Source organism: Balaenoptera physalus, assembly GCF_965194825.1.
Source record: "Balaenoptera physalus genome assembly, chromosome: 7".
NCBI classification, from domain to species: domain Eukaryota; kingdom Metazoa; phylum Chordata; class Mammalia; order Artiodactyla; family Balaenopteridae; genus Balaenoptera; species Balaenoptera physalus.
The window spans coordinates 112,465,831-112,483,580 of record NC_138886.1 but is presented as its reverse complement, the minus strand read 5'-3'; the positions used below and the strand labels follow the sequence as shown (position 1 = coordinate 112,483,580).

At 44.3% G+C, this 17,750-nt stretch overlaps 1 protein-coding gene across 2 annotated transcripts in view; it reads left to right on the top strand.

Moving 5' to 3' along the window:
* CCDC25 (coiled-coil domain containing 25) overlaps nt 1-17,750 on the top strand; it is an 82,680-nt gene that overhangs the window by 41,053 nt on the left and 23,877 nt on the right. The window contains exon 9 of one of the 2 annotated variants that reach the window (XM_082469037.1): nt 14,728-14,808. The exons of the other annotated variant lie outside the window; for it this stretch is intronic. Coding sequence (XP_082325163.1) covers nt 14,728-14,793 — 66 coding nt within the window. The 3' untranslated portion in view covers nt 14,794-14,808. Of the gene's footprint in view, nt 1-14,727; nt 14,809-17,750 lie in introns of those variants that run through there. 2 annotated transcript variants of the gene reach the window in all.

Below are 17,750 nucleotides of genomic sequence, written 5' to 3'. Positions count from 1 at the left end.
AATGTAGAGATCTGTGTATATTCTTGGTGGACTCAGGAGTACACTGAAAATACAAATAGCTATCTAACGCCATGTGTTAACCATGGCTTACCATTAGAATATACGTACCTCCATTTTCTCACAATTGATTGCTTTGTTTTGTCTTGCTGATTTCATGGTGTCAATTATTGGAGGAACTCCAAGCTCTCCACCTTAGTGGTTATGACTGCAGTTCTGTACTGTGCCAGATGAAATAAGAAACAGGTCTCTGTGTTGGCATGCGCCAGTGGGCTCTGACTAGGCATTTTCTGCTTCTGTTGACAGCCAAGGAACAGAGGCCAGGGGAAATGAACACTCACCCTAGAATCCCATGTAGCTTTTGCTAGTTCCCAGCCCTGGTGAGTGGGTGTCAGTGTTTAAGGCTAAAATAAAAAGGAATTCTCCAAAGTCAGTATTGTTTTTCAATCCCACATCAACCCCATCCTGTAACCACTGCATTAAAAATATAAGATTAATGGCCTGACATTTCACATCCTGCCTACATGAAGGCTTAGCTGCCTGCGTTCTTGCTGGTATTTTGGTTTCTGCCTCAGCAGTTTGCCTTGTAGAGAGAAGGTCAACATTTGCTTATGATTTCTGGGATATGCTTATGAGAACGGGATCTTCCAGGTGTTGAGGGCTATTCTGTGGCTCTTGAACTGTTTTAGCTCTTAGTCAGATTCAGGGTCAACAGGTTAAAATTGCAGATTGAGAAATGTAAAGAGAAAAATACAGTTCGAGGCAATGGCCTTTTATCCATCTCAGCCTTGCCAGAATTATCTTCAGTTGTGAAGCCCCTCGCTTCGTTATAATAATCCCTTCAAAACTCTGAAATTTTTGTTCTTTGGTTAATGTACTCTGCACCCAATGAGGCTTACATAACTTATTTCCAAACTAGAATTGCTTTAAGAAGAGTCTTAGGAAAAGGATGGAAGGTCTGAAATAGTCAAGGCTTAAATTTAGTCACAGGAAAAGCTGTACTGGTGCCTATGGTTGGAAAATGTTTCCTTTTTCGATAAGAAGGGAGGGGGCAACCTGTGTTCCTGCCCGCCCCCCGCCCCTCGGCGATGCCCCTCGAGGTCCTGCTCCTGCCGTGGCGGAAGGCGTTCCGCTGCCATGTTTAAGTCCAGTGATCGATTAGGGCTTTATTGTCGTTAAGACCTTGGTGAACAGGACAATACACTGATTACCAGGACTTTTTTTCTCCCTCACATCTGTCCAGACAACTGCTCATATATCAGGGATTAAAGAGGATAAAGGAAACACACAAACCTTCCCTCACTCCAGCATGTCGACTCCTCCCTCCAAGCACCAGTGAACTCCGCTGGATCTCCGGGGATACTGAGTTGGGAAGAATGTTTAAAATATTTCCCTTTATATGATTAGAAATTCAGCGTTTAAAAGGTAGAAAAGGGCACAGGTATTTTAGGGCAGTGAAACTACTCTGGATGATACTCTGCTGGTGGATACATGTCATTATACGTTTGTCCAAACTCATAGAATGTCCAACACCTAGTGAACCCAACTGCGAACTGTGGGCTCTGGGTGATAATGACGCGTCATGTAGGTTCATCAGCTGTAATGGACGTACCATCCGTGAGGGATGTTGATGGTGGGGAGGCTGTGTGCATGTGAGGGGGGCAGGGGGTACGTGGGAACTCTCTGTACCTTCCACTCAATTTTGCAGTGAACCTAACACTGTTCTAAAAAATAAAGTCTACTTAAAAGAAAATAGGGGTAGAGTGATAAATGTTCCCAGTTACCCTTCTTGGAGGCTACCAGTAGCACCAGTTTTTTATTAAAGGCAGGATGTCTAGATCTGGACTCAGCTGAGCTCAGGGATTCGGCCTGCTTCTCAGCCCGGATGTACCAGTGGCTCAGCGAAGGGGGAGTATGGGGGCACTGCTCTATGCTTTTGCCTCCTGGGGCATTGAATCCAAGAGAAAATGCCCAGCCCCTTCCCAGAGTCACCCCTTGCTGGGGCTTAGGGGAAGGTCAGGAGTTCAGAAATGGAGAGGAACGAGAGGAGGAGGACGAGTGGTGTCTTGATGTCCCCATCCACGAAACAACCTCTGCCTGGACACGGAGGTACAGGGCAGGTTCTCTCTCAGTAAACTCCCGAGTTCCAATTAAAATCTGAGCGCAGTGGAGAACGAACAAAGGAAAAGGAAGAAAACTGCTTACTTTCATCTCAGTTTGTGCTTGGGGGTGGGGAGGGGGTTGGAGCAGGACTGGCCTCAGGCAACTCGGGATGTCAGCACCCCAGCCCCCCTTGGGTTCTATCTCCCGCCCCCAGCTTGCTACCTTGGCTACCCTGCATCCCAGCGCCTCTTCTTACTATGGCGGAAAGGACGGGAGAGAAGATCTAGTGTGGGTGAGGATATGCCCAGTATCGTGAAGGAGAGGGAGCCGTACACCATTTTCACCCTAGATTTTACCTTTAGGAGTGTGCATTTTAGGATGTAACTCAGCTCCTTTACTATGTGACTTAACGACAAGTCAGTTGTCCCCTCTGGGCCTCCGGTTGCCCACTGGAGAGAGGAATAGGACTAGAGGAAGGGTTATAAATCCCAGTGCTACGGGGGGCAGGCCGGTGATGGGAATGAGGGCCGGTGAGGCGAGGTGGGCAAGCGTGTGCGCACCACGTGTGGGTAGCTCTTCTAAAGGGGGCAGCTGCCGCTGAGCTCCAGCTGCGAATTGCTCCAGGGAAATCAAGTTCCATAAGACAAGCCAATGCATAACGTTCATTGAAGGAGCTGAACTTGACAGGACAGGGGAAAAAGAAGAGCGTTTTAATTTCACCTTCCACAATGGTCTGCTTTCCCTACCCTTGGGTGACATCTTGGCCGCTTCCCAGGATAGGAAGAGTTACATTTTTAAATTACAGTTTCCTTTTATGTATTAAAAATTCCAGTCTTATATAGAATGGATAAACAACAAGGTCCTACTGTATAGCACAGGGAACTATGTTCGATATCCTGTGATAAACCATAATGGAAAAGAATAGGAAAAAGAAAATATGTATGTATAACTGAGTCACTTTGCTGAACAGCAGTAATTAACACAACGTTGTAATTCAACTATATTTCAATAAAAAATAAACTTAAAAAAAATTCCAGTATCATTTAAATCCAAACTTTAACCACAAATAGGATTCCAAACTTGAACCCACCTTCTAGTTCAGGTCTGATTCTTCACTCTGCCTCTTCCAGCTCTCCCTGGGCTCCGCTTGCCCCCCGGCAGCTGGCTCCTCTAGGGGCGGGGCAGAGGCTAGAAAGGTAGGTTTAAGGAGGGTTACCACTTGGTCCTCCTTTACAAGAGCCAATGGGAGGGGTCCTTTGGGATAAGCACTATTGTAATCTGGCTATTGGTGTGTCTTGCAGGTAGAATGTGGATATACTCAACTACTTACTGCTCTCAGTTTTGAGACTTCACGAAAATCCAATAGCAAATTACATTACAAATCTGGTTTTTAAGTCAAATTTCCAAATGTGTATATGGTAGCTCAGAATTATTCAGCGCTGCTAGATCCAATCAGACCTGTCCATGGGCTGCCCGTCACCCACGGGCTATCAGTTTGAGGGCTCTGGGTTAGAAGAGTTCTGAGGTCTCTTGCAGTCCTCATCATCTGTGAATTTATGCTTTTCCTAGATTTAGTAAGAACCACTGGAAGTCCTCCAAGCTTTTCCCCTTATAGGAAGGGTCCCTCCCCCCTAGGAATTCTGGGTGGCAGAGGCCTCCTGGAAATGTTTTCTCCTGAGTAGACACCTCCAGCATTCTGAAGAAGCAGGAGATGAAGGGAAGGGCCAGAAGGTGGCAGGAGAGAACAGCATGAGTCAGCTTCCGTCCGGTTGTAGTTCCGGGTGTCCCTCTGAGCCCGTATTGCATTCTTGCAGTTGGATGGGAGGTTGACACGGGACCTCAGGGACCCCTCCAGCACCGAGAATCTTGAAGCACATCAGGAAAAGAGATGCTTCTGTTGGTGGGGGTGGGGTCTCAAAGCTCTTGGCCATTGAAATCTCAGAAATGCGGGGTAGAAGGTGCCCGAACCTTCTAAACCAATGCCATGTATCGATCTAAAAAGAAGCTGGGGGAATTCCCTGGTGATCCAATAGTTAAGACTCCACACTTCCACTGCAGGGGACGCGGGTTCGATCCCTGTTTGAGATGCCGCATGCCATGTGGTGCAGCCAAAAAAAAAAAAAAAAAAAAAGTTGTCAAAACATAAGGCTTATATTTGAGAACAAATCTCTCTTGTTTCAGAATCAGCCTCTCGCTTTCCTTCCCAGGCATAATGCACAAGTTGCACTGAATCATGGAATTTCATAAAACCGTAGCCTGTGGAGGTTGGAAGGGACCTGAAAGGTTATTTAAACCAATCGTACTCTTCTGTGTCCTTTCCAACCACCCGTAACAGAGCTCCTCCACTCTTGGCGTGAATGCATCCAGAGACGGGAAGCTCATGAATTTTTAAAGCCATTTGACTATTAGAAAGTTACTTGATTGAGCCAAAGTCAGCCTCACAGTAACATACCCATCGTTCTGTCTTCTGCAGCTACCCTGGGCAAGTTGAATTCCTCTTCCATGTAACAGCCTTGAAAGGTTTGATGACAGCTGTCAGCTGCCAACTGTGATTCCTCCTAAACTCCCATTAGCAGGAAAAGCAGGCATCTGAGGACAGATAATGGTGCCTCATATCACCTGAGTCAAGTCCCCTCCTCCCAGGGAAAGAGCAGCTCCCCAACTGTGCACGGTCTCTGGCCATGCCCCCAGTGGCTTGTACAGAGCAGGGTAAAGACCATTCTCCACGCCTAGCCTAGATCACCTGACTGTTTGACTTATATTATCAGCTAAGTCCCCTAAGTCTTTTCCACACATCATGTTGATTAGACTATTGGAACTTTGGGGGAGTTTTTTGGACCAGAGAGCTTCAGATTTATTCCTTTCAATTTTTTTTTTTTTTTTTTTTTTTTTTACTGTAAAATGTAACAAACACTCAAAAGAATGCATGGAAAGATATATTCGTTTTCAAGGATAATAATAATATAAATACTGTGTTCCATTGCCCAAGCTAAGAAATTAGAACAGTAGCCCCCCACAGACCCTTAGTTCCTGCCCCTAGTCACATCCCTTCCTTCCCTCTCAACTCTCCTGGCTTCTGTGATTATCATTCCCTTGCTTTTCTTCGTGGCTTTTATCCCCTACACACATTTCCCAAAACAATACACTGTTAAGTTCTGCCTATTTTGAACTTTATATAAAGGGAATCTTACTGTGATTTTTTTCTATGACTTGCTTCTTTCACTCAATATTATGTGTTTAATTAATTTTCCCTATTAAAGATATCTTGTTAGAGTTGAGTTAATTCTGGCTTTAATGATCTCCTCTAACCCTTTATAAATATTATCTACATATTTGTAAGTGTTCCTTCTATATTATCATCCAAAAAATTTTGGGCAATGTTGAATGGGTAAGTCTCAGGGTAGTACCTTCAGCAAACTTCTAGAAACATCCCTTCTGACTGAGATTAATGGATTATTTAGCACTCTTTGGGCACAGTCACCCAGTATCTAATTCTCCTAGTTTTACTTTAATTCAGACGATATTTTCCTACTTGCTCACATGATTATCAAAAAACACCTTGCTACTATATATAAAATAGATAAACAACAAGGACCTACTATATAGCACAGGGAACTATATTCTGGAAAAGACTCTAAAAAAGAATATATATATGTATAGCTGAATCACTTTGCTATACACCTGAAACTAACACAACATTGTAAATCAACTATATTTTAGTATTAAACCCCCACACACACAAAACCTTGCTTGAAATCCAGATAAACTATATTTATGGCATTTTCCTGATCTACCTGTCCAGCAGACTTGTCAAAATGAGGCTTAGAGAACGTGTATTGGCTCCAAGTAATTGCTCTGTTTTTTAAAGAGCATAAAGCAGCCTTTTGGTTTCCATGATTTTGTCGGAGATTGAGGGCAAGCTCACCAAGCCTATAGTTGTGGGAAATCGCCTTCGACCTTTGAAAAATCAGACCTATGTTTTCTGACCTGTTGCTTTCCATGATTTCTCAAAGTTCTCAAACAGCATTGAGAGACCCCCACTTCACAAGTTTTTGCTACCTGGAGTGTCCTTGATCTGGACCAGGAAGTTAGGACTTGGAGAGAATCAGAGGCAACTAATCCCCTAAGACAAGGAAGGCATTTTACTGCAAAGATGGGAAGAGGACAAAGCTCTTAAAGATTGGCTTCCAGAAAGTGGTAGGCGAAGTAATTTTAAGAAATTGGCAATAGGCGCGGTATTAAGAATTTGAGAGCAAAAGGCCAAGGTTGAGATAGTCCCTGGAGTAATGAAAAGCGTGCTATTATGGGAAAAGGGATCAGATTGCCGAAGAAGTGGCAGAGTTAGAATGATTTTGTAGTCGGTCCATTTAGCATGGAATGATAACTTTCTCCACCAGCCAACTCCCAGCCAAGGAACAGGAGAGGAGAGAGAAGACAGGACAGTCCGGGGCAGAGGGGTAAACTGAGAAGAGTTGAGGCCATTGGCAAGGGCAGCATCCAAAGGGCTGAGGGGCTCCAGCCCCCAGGGGAAGGAAATCAGACGGCATGAGAGTGGAGTGCGTGGGGGAGACGGGACAGGTGATGTGACTGGGGGTCTGCGGAGAGGTGAGTGGGTTATGGTTATGGTAGGAAAGGGAAGCCACCGAGCGTGAGGCCGGGAGGGTGGACACAGAGTAGGGTGACGACGTGGCCTGGGGAAGGGGTGCTGCGTGCTGCTGAAGATGGACCCGGGGGTGATGTCAGGGTGGGAGCAGGCTCATGGGGGGCATCCCCAGGCAGGCGAGCAGCACGGACCAGGTCAGGGCGCCAGGCCCACGTTAGGTGCCAGAGCCACTGGAGTTGAAGAGGAAAGTGCCAGAAACAGATGAACTTCAAAGGAGGAGCAGGGGATGGTGATGGGTTCGTGGCCTGGAGTTCTCAGCAGGGAACGAGGGAGAGCTCCCTGTATGGCCACAGAGTGTGATGGCAGTGGGAGATGACCCCATGGGACAGGAGAGAGCCACTTTGGCTAAGGAGGAGGGTGAAGGAGGGAAAGGGTTTGAGAGTGAATGAAAATTCGTGGTGACAAAGCTGGAAGGTCGGGGCTTTGTGACAGCAGTTCCAGGAGTCAGCCTTTCAGGAGGGGGGCGGAGGCCGGTTGGTGAGTTGCAGGATGTAGCAGGGGAGCTGGTGGATGGTTTTTCAAAGAGAGCTCTGTGGATAATAGGGATGAAGGCACCAAGAGTTGGGAGGCCTGGGACTTCCCTGGTGGTCCAGTGGTTAACACTTCGCCTTCCAATACAGGGTGTGCGTGTTCGATCCCTGGTCGGGGAGCTAAGATCCCTCATGGCCAAAAAACCAAAACATAAAACAGAAACAATATTGTAATAAATTCAATAAAGACTTTAAAAATGGTCCACATCAAAAAAAAAAAAAATCTTTAAAAAAGAGTTGGCAGGCCTCTGTGAGGGCCAGGAGTGACCTTGCTGAAGCCTCAAACTACCCCATGGGGTAGTTCATGAATACGAGCTCCCTTTTAGAGATGTGAAGCCCAGGGTAGATGTGAACAAAAACAGTGGGCGCCCTGCACCCAGGGCCTGCCTGTGTCTTTATTCAATTTCACTACCAAAGAGCACCTGCCCCAATGGGAGGAGGTCATCACCAGGGCAGGTCACCCATTCAGCACAGTTCCTGCCAGCTTTCCCAGGGCAGACGAAATGTCTAAGACCTTTAAAAGCATGGATGGGCTACCAAATTCAAATAGAAACCAGCACACAAATACGTGTTCAACTACTGTCTACAAATGTAATAGTAGTCTGCCATTCTTATGCTTAGATTTAGCATAGAAACATTTCATTTCAAACTTCTAAGTTAGCAATGCGCATTGATTATTGAGAAATTGTACTCACTTGTAAACTATTTGAATTAATCAAAGCCAAAGAACCGCTGAATCATCCCTGAATTAAGGTTGAGCTCCAGAGTCCTGAGTATTCCTGGCAAGACACCCAGTCTCACTGACTTTTGTCTCATCAGAGCCCACCACTAATCCCAATTGTCTTTCATCAGTCATTGCCAAAGGTCAGAACTGACCACCAAACTCCAGGGCCTTTATGAGCAATAAGCCAGCCCTATCCCCATCCTTGCTTTATTTTTTAATTTATTTTTTGCTTTTTTTTTTTTTTTTAATCTCTTGCTTTATTTTTCTCCACAGCACTTATCACCATCTGCCACACTATCTATTTTTTGTATCTGTTTCTTGGGCCCCAGCCCACATAGGCTCCATAAGGGCAGGGGTTTTTGTTAACTTTGTACCCCAATATCTAGAACAGTGCCTGACTCAGAGTGGGCATGCAATGCATATTTGCTGAATGAATGACACTTCCCAAAGTGAAGTTTAAAAACAGCTTCCAAATTTTACAGTAAATCCAAATATATATTTAATGGGTTTATGTTTAATTAAATACATTTTACTGCATTTAGGAAATTTCCTGGATGTCCAGTGGTTAGGGCTCTGCACTTTCACTGCAGGGGGCATGGGTTCAATCCTTGGTTGGGGAACTAAGATCCCATAAGCCACATGGCATGGCCAAAAAAAAAAAATTTATTGCATTTAATGTAAGATGGGCTGGAGCTTCCAAAAACGGTAACAGGGACTTGGATGGTTTTTAAATGGCCTTGTTCATGAAGCTGGGAAGTACCTTAGAGATCAGCCAGAACAGAGATATGCCCTGATTTGATTATCCAGGGCAGAGGCTGGACTGAATCAGGGTCCTAGGTCTGTACTCTTTCTGCAGCCCACCCCCACTCCCAAGGTGGGTGGAGCATGTGGTGAGTGTCTTAGCGGGCTTGCCATGAAACCAATGATGCTTAATGTGTAGGGTCACCTCACTTGCACAGACCCCCTTCCAAGGTCTGCGTCTAATTTTGCATTTGTAATGTTACGCACCTTTTCCTAAAGAGGGTCTCCTGGCAAATGGTATCAGCTTCAGGCTGCCCCAAACTGGGAGCTACCCAGTCGTAGGCACAAACAGAATGGCCTACCCTCACCCTCCCTGCCACCCCATACACACATCCATACATGACTGACCTGCCTCCCAGGCCCAGCAGGCCCCAAACTTGGAGAACAAGACAAGATTCCCAACCAGGGCTTAGGAAGGACCTGCAATGACCTGATTAGAGAGGTTGAAAATGGGCCTGTTTTGGGGGAGAAATCCCTCCTCTTCCCAGGGTGGGGGTGACGACCTTTGGCCTTGCTGGAGAGATCCAGGAAGGAGCAGGACCTGACTAGGGCTGGGATTGAGACAGGAGGGAAGTGGGCAGGGCACAACCTTTAAAAGAATGACATATGAATAAACTGTTGAGAACCGAATAGGTGCGCAAGGTGGCGGAAGATTCGACTTCCAGTAGACCTTGAGCCTCATTATACGCTATCGTAATACATTAGCATATGCTAAGTGACACACCCAAGGGCGACAATTCCAAGGCCTACCATAAAAGGCCAAAAAGTGGGCGGTGGCCCAATTCCTGGAAATTCCTATCCCTTCTTCAAGGTAGTTGGAATAATCCTCCCACTTGTTAGCCTATGAAATTACCTAGCCCATAAAAACTAACCACCCCATATTTCAGGGCCACTCTCACCTTCTAAGATGACCCACACTCTGTCTATGGAGCGTATATATCTCTCTCGATAGATCTACTTCTTATCACTTTACCTCTCCCTGAATTCCTTCTGCGACAAGACGTAAAGAACCTGAGCTTCATTAAGTCCTGAGACCAGGTGTGCAATTTCAGCTGGGAGATTGTGAGTTTGAGTCCCAATCTGGGGTGTGCAGTTTCAGGATGGTGGGGGAGAGAACAGGGTCCTGCCCAGGGTGCCTATTCCCTCCATACACACCCCAGAAAAGGGTCTGGGAAGACCTGAGCCTAAAGCTCCCATGAAGGACAAAGGGGAAACCTGGGCCCGGAGAGCGTGTGCACGGCTCTGGCTCCACCCGGCTCCTGCTACTTCTCATCCTTCAGCCTCACTGGACTCTTCTGCTGCCTTGGGCAAGGCTGGAGAATGGACCTCCAGCATCAGGACCGTCTGGCCCTTCTTGATTCTCAATTGACAGAGAGGGTTAGGTGTCCTTCCTTACCCAGCTGAAGTTCAGCCTTTGAGCACCAAGTGTCTCCTGTCACCTCCATAACCTCCCCAGCTGCTGCTCTCTCATGGGGAAGAGCCCTGTCCCCTCCCTTCTTTGACCTGGCCAACTCCTGCTTATCCTTGAGGACTTAGCTCAAATATCTCCAGGAAGCCATCTTTACGCTGAGTCACCTGCTTTTTCTCTCTATTCCCTGGTTCTTTGCAGTGACCTGTATGTTTCCACTTCTCAAAGTAAATCGTAAGCAATTACTCGTTCCCAGAGAGTAAGGACTGTGTCTTTTATCTCTTTCCTCCCAAGACGTTTTGATGGCAGAAATCCTAAATAAGTGAGGAGGGTTGGCTATTTAAAGGCAACTGGGAATGGAGACAATTAGCTTGTAATTGACTACATTTGCTTCTCCAATTGCAAAGAGAAGCTATTTCACCTGCAAGAAGAAATGCACATTGTTCCATTCTGGGAGATTTTTAGGACATGGAGTTTTTGAAGACAGAAACAGGGGAATAAACAACAGACATTTACTAAGCACCTCCTATATATAGTGCCAGATGTAGTGTTGTTTAATCCTTAAGACCCCTTCGCTATTATGCACATTAAACAGATGAGGAAACTGAGACCTTCAGAAGTAAAGTGCTTTGCTCAGCATCACCCAGCCTAGGCCTCATCTCCATTCTGAGAAGTATCATCATTACCCCTCCCGTCTCTCCCTGTGTGGATAGGATCAAGCTTGCTGCTGTCTCTGTCTTCAAAAACTCCACGTCCTGGGCTTCCCTGGTGGCACAGTGGTTGAGAATCTGCCTGCCAATGCAGGGGACACGGGTTCGAGCCCTGGTCTGGGAGGATCCCACGTGCCGCGGGGCGACTGGGCCCGTGAGCCACAATTGCTGAGCTTGCGCGTCTGGAGCCTGTGCTCCGCAGCGGGAGAGGCCGCGATGGTGAGGGGCCTGCGCACCGCGATGAGGAGTGGCCCCCGCTTGCCGCAACTGGAGAAAGCCCTCGCACAGAAACGAAGACCCAACACAGCCATAAATAAATAAATAAATAAATTAAAAAAAAAAAAAAACTCCACGTCCTGAAAATCTCCCAGAATGGAACAACCTGCATTTCTTCTTGCAGGTGAAGTAGCTTTTCTTCGCATTAAAACACTTTCTAAGGTATGACATTCCAAACATAACGATTTTCTATTATCTTCTATTTATGTCCTGACACTGTTGGATGTCTGAGCTTAGCTGATTTAGAGGGAGGGAAAGTGATTATACTTTCACTTTCCAAAGAAGAACATAGGAATTTTTTTCTGTTTCTGAAGTTAGTTATAAGACTACGGACACGTTACTTCAAAGAAGGGGAGAGAAGATAAGGGCGTAAGATTTTTGCTTTTATACAGTCATCTAGGTGTTTTGAAATTCTAATTAGTCCTGAAGGAGAGTGGAGAGACGTGGAGTATCCAGCCGGCACCCCCAGTCTTTCTGTCTTCAGCTGGTGAAAAGCTGAAGCTTACATATCTGGTATTGCATCTTTTGTGGTGTAAATGAATCATTCCACTGTTCTCTATACTTTTCCCAAGAACTACTCCCCCACTCCCTTGGGGGTCTAGAGTTTTACCATTGATCCAACTTAAGTTTTGAAAACAGTAGAGCTGGAATGGGAGTTCCTCAAACTTCTGGTCTCTAGGTCTCTGTTAGGAGTCATGGGACTCCCAAATTCATTTGAAATCCATTCTTTGCCCAGGAAGGGTCTTTACTGCTGGTCTAACGTTTTGGGGAACGTTTTTCTCAGTCCAAATGAATTCAATAAATGTTCGTGGGACATCTGACCTTTCCAGGCATGGCCTAAGGATTTGGGAAGTAGATGACTTTTCCCAAAGACACTCCTGAAGGTGACAAGTGACTAGATGAAAAAGCACCCTGAGAGCCCAGAGGAGGGGGCAATTTAGTAGCCTGGGGCAGGGAAGTTTCCACAAGAAGGCGGCATTTGATCTGGGATTCAAAGGATCGCTTCAAACATACCAGGTTGTGGAGGAGTATTCTGGGCAGAGGGTCTGCCATAGAACCAAGGCCACAGAGGCAGAGGACCTTGCAATAATACATGAGTCAAGGGCTTGGCCCAGCGTTGTGTACTTGGTGCCCATCAATGTCTGTGGTCATAATAGAACCTGAGGGAGGGTCTGGGGAGGCAGGACTGAGGGATGTGACTGGTGAGGAGAATAACAAGGAAGACTTGAGACAGACAGACAGACAGGCAGACGCAACCAAGTGCCACGATAAGGTTCAGGCAGTGGAGGGACATGGTCAGAGCTGTGTTTTATACTTCTTAAATTTGGTTTATTTCTCAAGTAGTTAATACTATCGCATGGTTTGAAATAAAAATTATGTTAAAAGATCTACATTGAAAAGTCTTATCCTCTTGCCTGACTGCATCTATTCTTTCACCCATGCCCAGCTGCCCTAGGTTACCCCTTTTATTAGTTGTTTTTTTATGGGGGAGGTATCATTCTAGTGTTTATCTATATATCCATCTACATCCCTATACCTATATCTGTGTCTACATCTCTATGGAGCTCTGTAATTTTATATTGGACCACTTTCAACCTTGCAGAAAGGTTGCAACAGTACTACAGAGAATGCACATGTACCTCTTCATCTCCGTTTATTTTTTTATCTATTTATCTTCTATCTATCTACCTATCTATCTGTCTTTCTATCTACCTACCTACCTATCTATCTATCAAACCGTGAATTCACACTGATACTTCAATTTCAGTCCATACTACAGGATTTATTCTTGCATTCCCCATTTTCACATTTACACCTACTTTCCCTGTCAGTGAGAAGCCTGACTCCCATTACCATCGATTTATTTACTTATTTGCTCAATCTTATGCATATAGGCAGCCACTGGGTTTTCCCTGCCGTCTGCTCTAAATACCAGTTTTGTGTGACTCACCATTACTGGCCATCTCAGCCAGTGTACACAAACACACATGTAAATATTTTTATATTTCTTTTTAAGGAATTGGCTCATACAATTGTGAGGGTTGGTTGGCAAGTTTGAAGTCTGCAGGGCAGTCTGACAGGCTGGGGATCCAGGCAAGAGTTGAAGTTGTGATCTGGAGTCAGAAGGAGACAAGTTGGTAGAGGAGGTGGGGTGAGGGAGCCGGTGAGACTACCTGGCCAGATAGTGTTGCTAGGAATGTAATATGTTTCCTATTGTTTGTGAGGTTTGGGCTAATTTGGGGAGAGTGTGTGTATGGAGTGGGGGTGAGGGAGCAGGACCCTAGAATGGAATTGGTTGGGAAGCTGCTTTACTTGCCATTCACCTTATCGTGCCTGTCTACTATTATCTTTTGAACCATAGAAACCAAATTATGTCATAAAGTAAATAAGATGGGCTTATCTTGTTCCCAAAGGCGATATGGAGCTCCCCCAAATCAGGATGTCAAGAAGGACATTAAGGGGACAGAAAACAAAAAATACAAGTGACCGTTAAACATATAAAGAGCTGATCAACTTTACTCATAATAGAAGAAATGCACATTTAAGCTGCACAGAGGAATCATTTCTATTCTACAGAAAAAAAGCCAGAAGTTTGACCACATTTTTAAATTCTAATAATTCTAGAAGACAAAGGGTAGAATGTACAAAAAGGCAGATCTTATCTCAACCCCTGAGTTAGATTTTGGATCCCAGCAGACTTTGCATCAAGCACACTAGAACGTGGTGGGCTGGCTGGGAGGGGAAACGCTGCTCACTTAGTGTCCTTTCTGTGCCCTGCATGGGTGTCTGTTCCTGCGTCTCTCTGTCAGTGCTACTCTTTCTCCCCCACCTTGCTACCTTATTCATTTATCAATATATTGATAAATATTTATTGATCACCTACTGTGTGCCAAGCACCATTTTAAGTGTTGGAGATACTCCAGCGACTAAAACTGAGAACGATTCCTGCCTGGCCTCGTGGAGCTTCTAGTCAAATTGATTCTTCTCTCCTTTCTCTCTCTCTTTCTCCCTCATAAATGCTGTTTCCTCATGGTTTCTGCTTCCTCAAACTTTGGTTTATCAGGCCCGTTCACGGCCCTATGTCCTCATGAGTCTCTCAACATCCTGATGGATGTTAGTGTTATCCCTAATCTTCTACTATTGCAAATAGTGCTGCATTGAACAGCCTTGAACACGTTATCTTTTCATATTTATGCCAGTGTGTCTTTGGGATAGATCCCTAGAAATGGGGTTTGCTGAGTCAAATGTTTTTACTTACAGACTTACATGCTAACCCTACAGTAAGTGATAAATATTACATGGTAGTAAAGTATCAAATGTATGTTGGTAGATATTGCCAAGCTCCTCTCCAAAGAGGTTATGTGGTTTTTGTGGCTTTTCAGTCCTTTTCTATGACCCTCTCCTAACTTTCTGGACCTCTCCCCTCTATCCTCCACCTGTCCTGAACTAGTCTCCTTCAGAGTGTTCTTTCTGCCAAAAATTATTACCAACTCAAATCTCTTTTCTCCCTCTAGTTATCCCGAAAATACAAAAGCAAAATGAAACATAATACACAACTGCATTTTGAGTTGGAGGCTTAACCACACTGAGAGTAATTATTTTAAATGACCTAAACATAGTAATTTGACCCTTAGTGGGGAATACCTTAGGATAAAAAGAACTCTAAAAGATCTTAAACTCTTTTCACCAATCATATTGTTTGCAACAGTGTTGGTTTTGTTAGTCTGAAACTATTAAACATATAGTAAGGTAGAGTAAATAATCATCTTGATGTGGTTAGGAATCAAGATCTTTGGCTTAAGAGAAAAAAGATAAAAATATGAAATCGAAGAAATTAAGTAAAATTATATACTCCTAAATTTGGATTGGAAATATATATACTCCAGAAGTTTTTCCTCTCTGTTAAAAACAAACAAAAAAATGTAGCTATTCTTTCTTTCTCATCCTCTACCTCTTTCCTTTATTTGTCTTCTTTTCTCTTGTTCAACAATTCATCCCTAAAGCCATGAGGTGCAGCTGAGGAAGAGGTGCACGCTTGGGGGGGGGGTCAGGATAGGGGAGCCCTGGGGTGCAGAGGGTGCCCCTGCGGAAGGGTGGGCTGCCAGCGTGTGGTCAGAGCCAACTGGGACGAGGATGGTGTCTGTGTGGAGGAGCAGCGTGACGCTGGGTGTTGGAGCGTGGGCGGATGAGGAGGGTGCCCATGGGGACAGTCAGTGGTGCAGCCTGGAGCGGGTGTCAGAGCCCCAGTAGGGTGGGGAGAGGGCTTGTCATAGGAGAGGAAGTGGCAGCAGCTATGGGACGCCGTGGGGAATTGGCCAAATGAGTGAACATGTTATGGATAATGGGAGTGATTGCCTAACCCCCTGGAGAAAGATGTTACAAATACAGAAGGAGAGAAAGCAGAATGGACCCTGTAGTGTTGGATTGGAATTGAACTCATTACTTCCCACAAATAGATATAGATATAGAGACAAATATAGATGTGTGTGTATGCGTACAAGTTTAATCTCCCCGAGCTATGTCCACTGATAGAAGTCCTGAGAATGAAGATGCCCCATAAAGCAATAAGCCCATTTAGCATCGTGATCTTGGTTTCTAAGTATTATTCTACAATAAAGGAAACTGTGTTCTTTGGAGAAATGACTTATTTCACAGCTGGGACAGGCAAAGTACAAGATGAGCCTGGAATACAATGGGTACAAGTCAGAGAGACACAGAAGCTAGTCTGAAGGGGCACCTACTGGCCATATCTGGGACAATTTGCGCATCAAAGTCAACAGTGATCACAATAGATAATAACCCATGGAATAAAATAGGGAATCTAGAGTCCATATTGCTATAAATATGTAAATGAAAGAATTGAAAGTTTGGCAAAGAATAGGGTATTTACATAGTTTCAAAGTACTTTTCCAAGAAATACTTAGTAATTACAAAGACGAAAAGAATTATTTTACAAAGGAGAAGCCTAGCAGCTACCACCTTAATCAAGCGATCAAAATGAACATCATTTGTAATCCAACAAACTGAAATTGTGTGTCACCTAATAAGATGCAATGAGAACCCAGCCTCACTTCCATGCTGTTTTTGCTGTGGATGCACAACCTGAATCTAATCATGAGGAAACATTAGACGGACACAAACTGTAGGACATTCCACAAAACAGCTGCCCTATAATTTTCAAAAATTCCAAAGGCATGAATTTGGGGGAAAGATGGGGAACTGTTCTAGACGGAAGGAGACTAAAGAAACACGAAGCTAAATGCAATGCATAATCCTAAACTGGATCTTTTTGTTGTAAAGGACATTACTGTAACCATGGTAAAACAACTTGAATGTGGTATGAACACGGCATGGTAGTAAAGTATCAACGTGCATTTCCTCATTTTGATGGTTGTACTGTGCATATGGAGGAAAATGTTTTTGTTTGTTGGAAATACCAACAAAAGGTATTTGAGGGTTATGGAACATTCGTGGTAACAATTTACTCTCAAAAGGTTTTTGCTGGCGGGTGGGGAGTTCTTTGTACTTCACTTGCAACTTTTTCATAAGTTTGATTTGTTTTCAAAAAACTAAAACAAGATAGCACATATATAATAAATGCATATATATGTATATGTGTGTATATATATATATATATATGTATATATATATATATATTTCCTAGTTCTACCCATTAAAGAGACTCAGAAGCCATGATCCACCAGTAGCAGTGAGTGCCTCCTGTGTGCAGATTATGAATTCTAAATACCATTTTCCACCAGCAGGAATCAGAGTTCCTAAAAGAGTGTTGGGTTACAGATCCAAGACAGGAAATATACAAGATAAGCCAAGAACATTTTATCATTCCTGAAAGCAAGGAAACTATCAAAGATTACTGAAGTTGGGGCAGAAGGATTCAGGAACTAAGCTGGGGAGGCCCAAAATGGGACCATTTGAACACGAGTAAGAGTAAAAAATGCAATAGACTGAAACACATCAAAATTGTTAAAACCCATGGGTTCATGATAATAATAGGAATAATAAAAAGAACTCACAGATCATTTTTGGGTGATATAGTGGGGGAACCAATTCATTCTGCAAACATAAAAGGAAGGGGATCAAGAATTCCATCTGCCTTTCTTATAGGAACTATACCTCCAGGTAATCATTATTTGAGGAGAAAAAATTCTCTCTGAAAGAATCCAGCTGGTAAGTGAAGATGCAGTATTAGAGTCACCTCTCTGCAAAGCCCTTATGAGCTGATGGACCTAGATAACGCTCATCAGTGTCCGCTCACGTCACAGCAAGAGAGGCCAGGAGACATTACGTACCTCCTAACGGCACAACATGACCTCCGAAGTATTCTTGCTTAAAAATCGCACCTTGCATCTATAGATCTATCGGTTTATGAGAAATAACTGGAGCAGAGGAATGAGTTTTAAAAATATGACCAGCATAATCCATAATGTGGGAAACCCTGTAGGAAAAGTGACCTGGCTTCTTCAACAAATACAGTTTACAGGGAAAAAGAAGGAGCAGGAGCCTATAGATTCAAGGA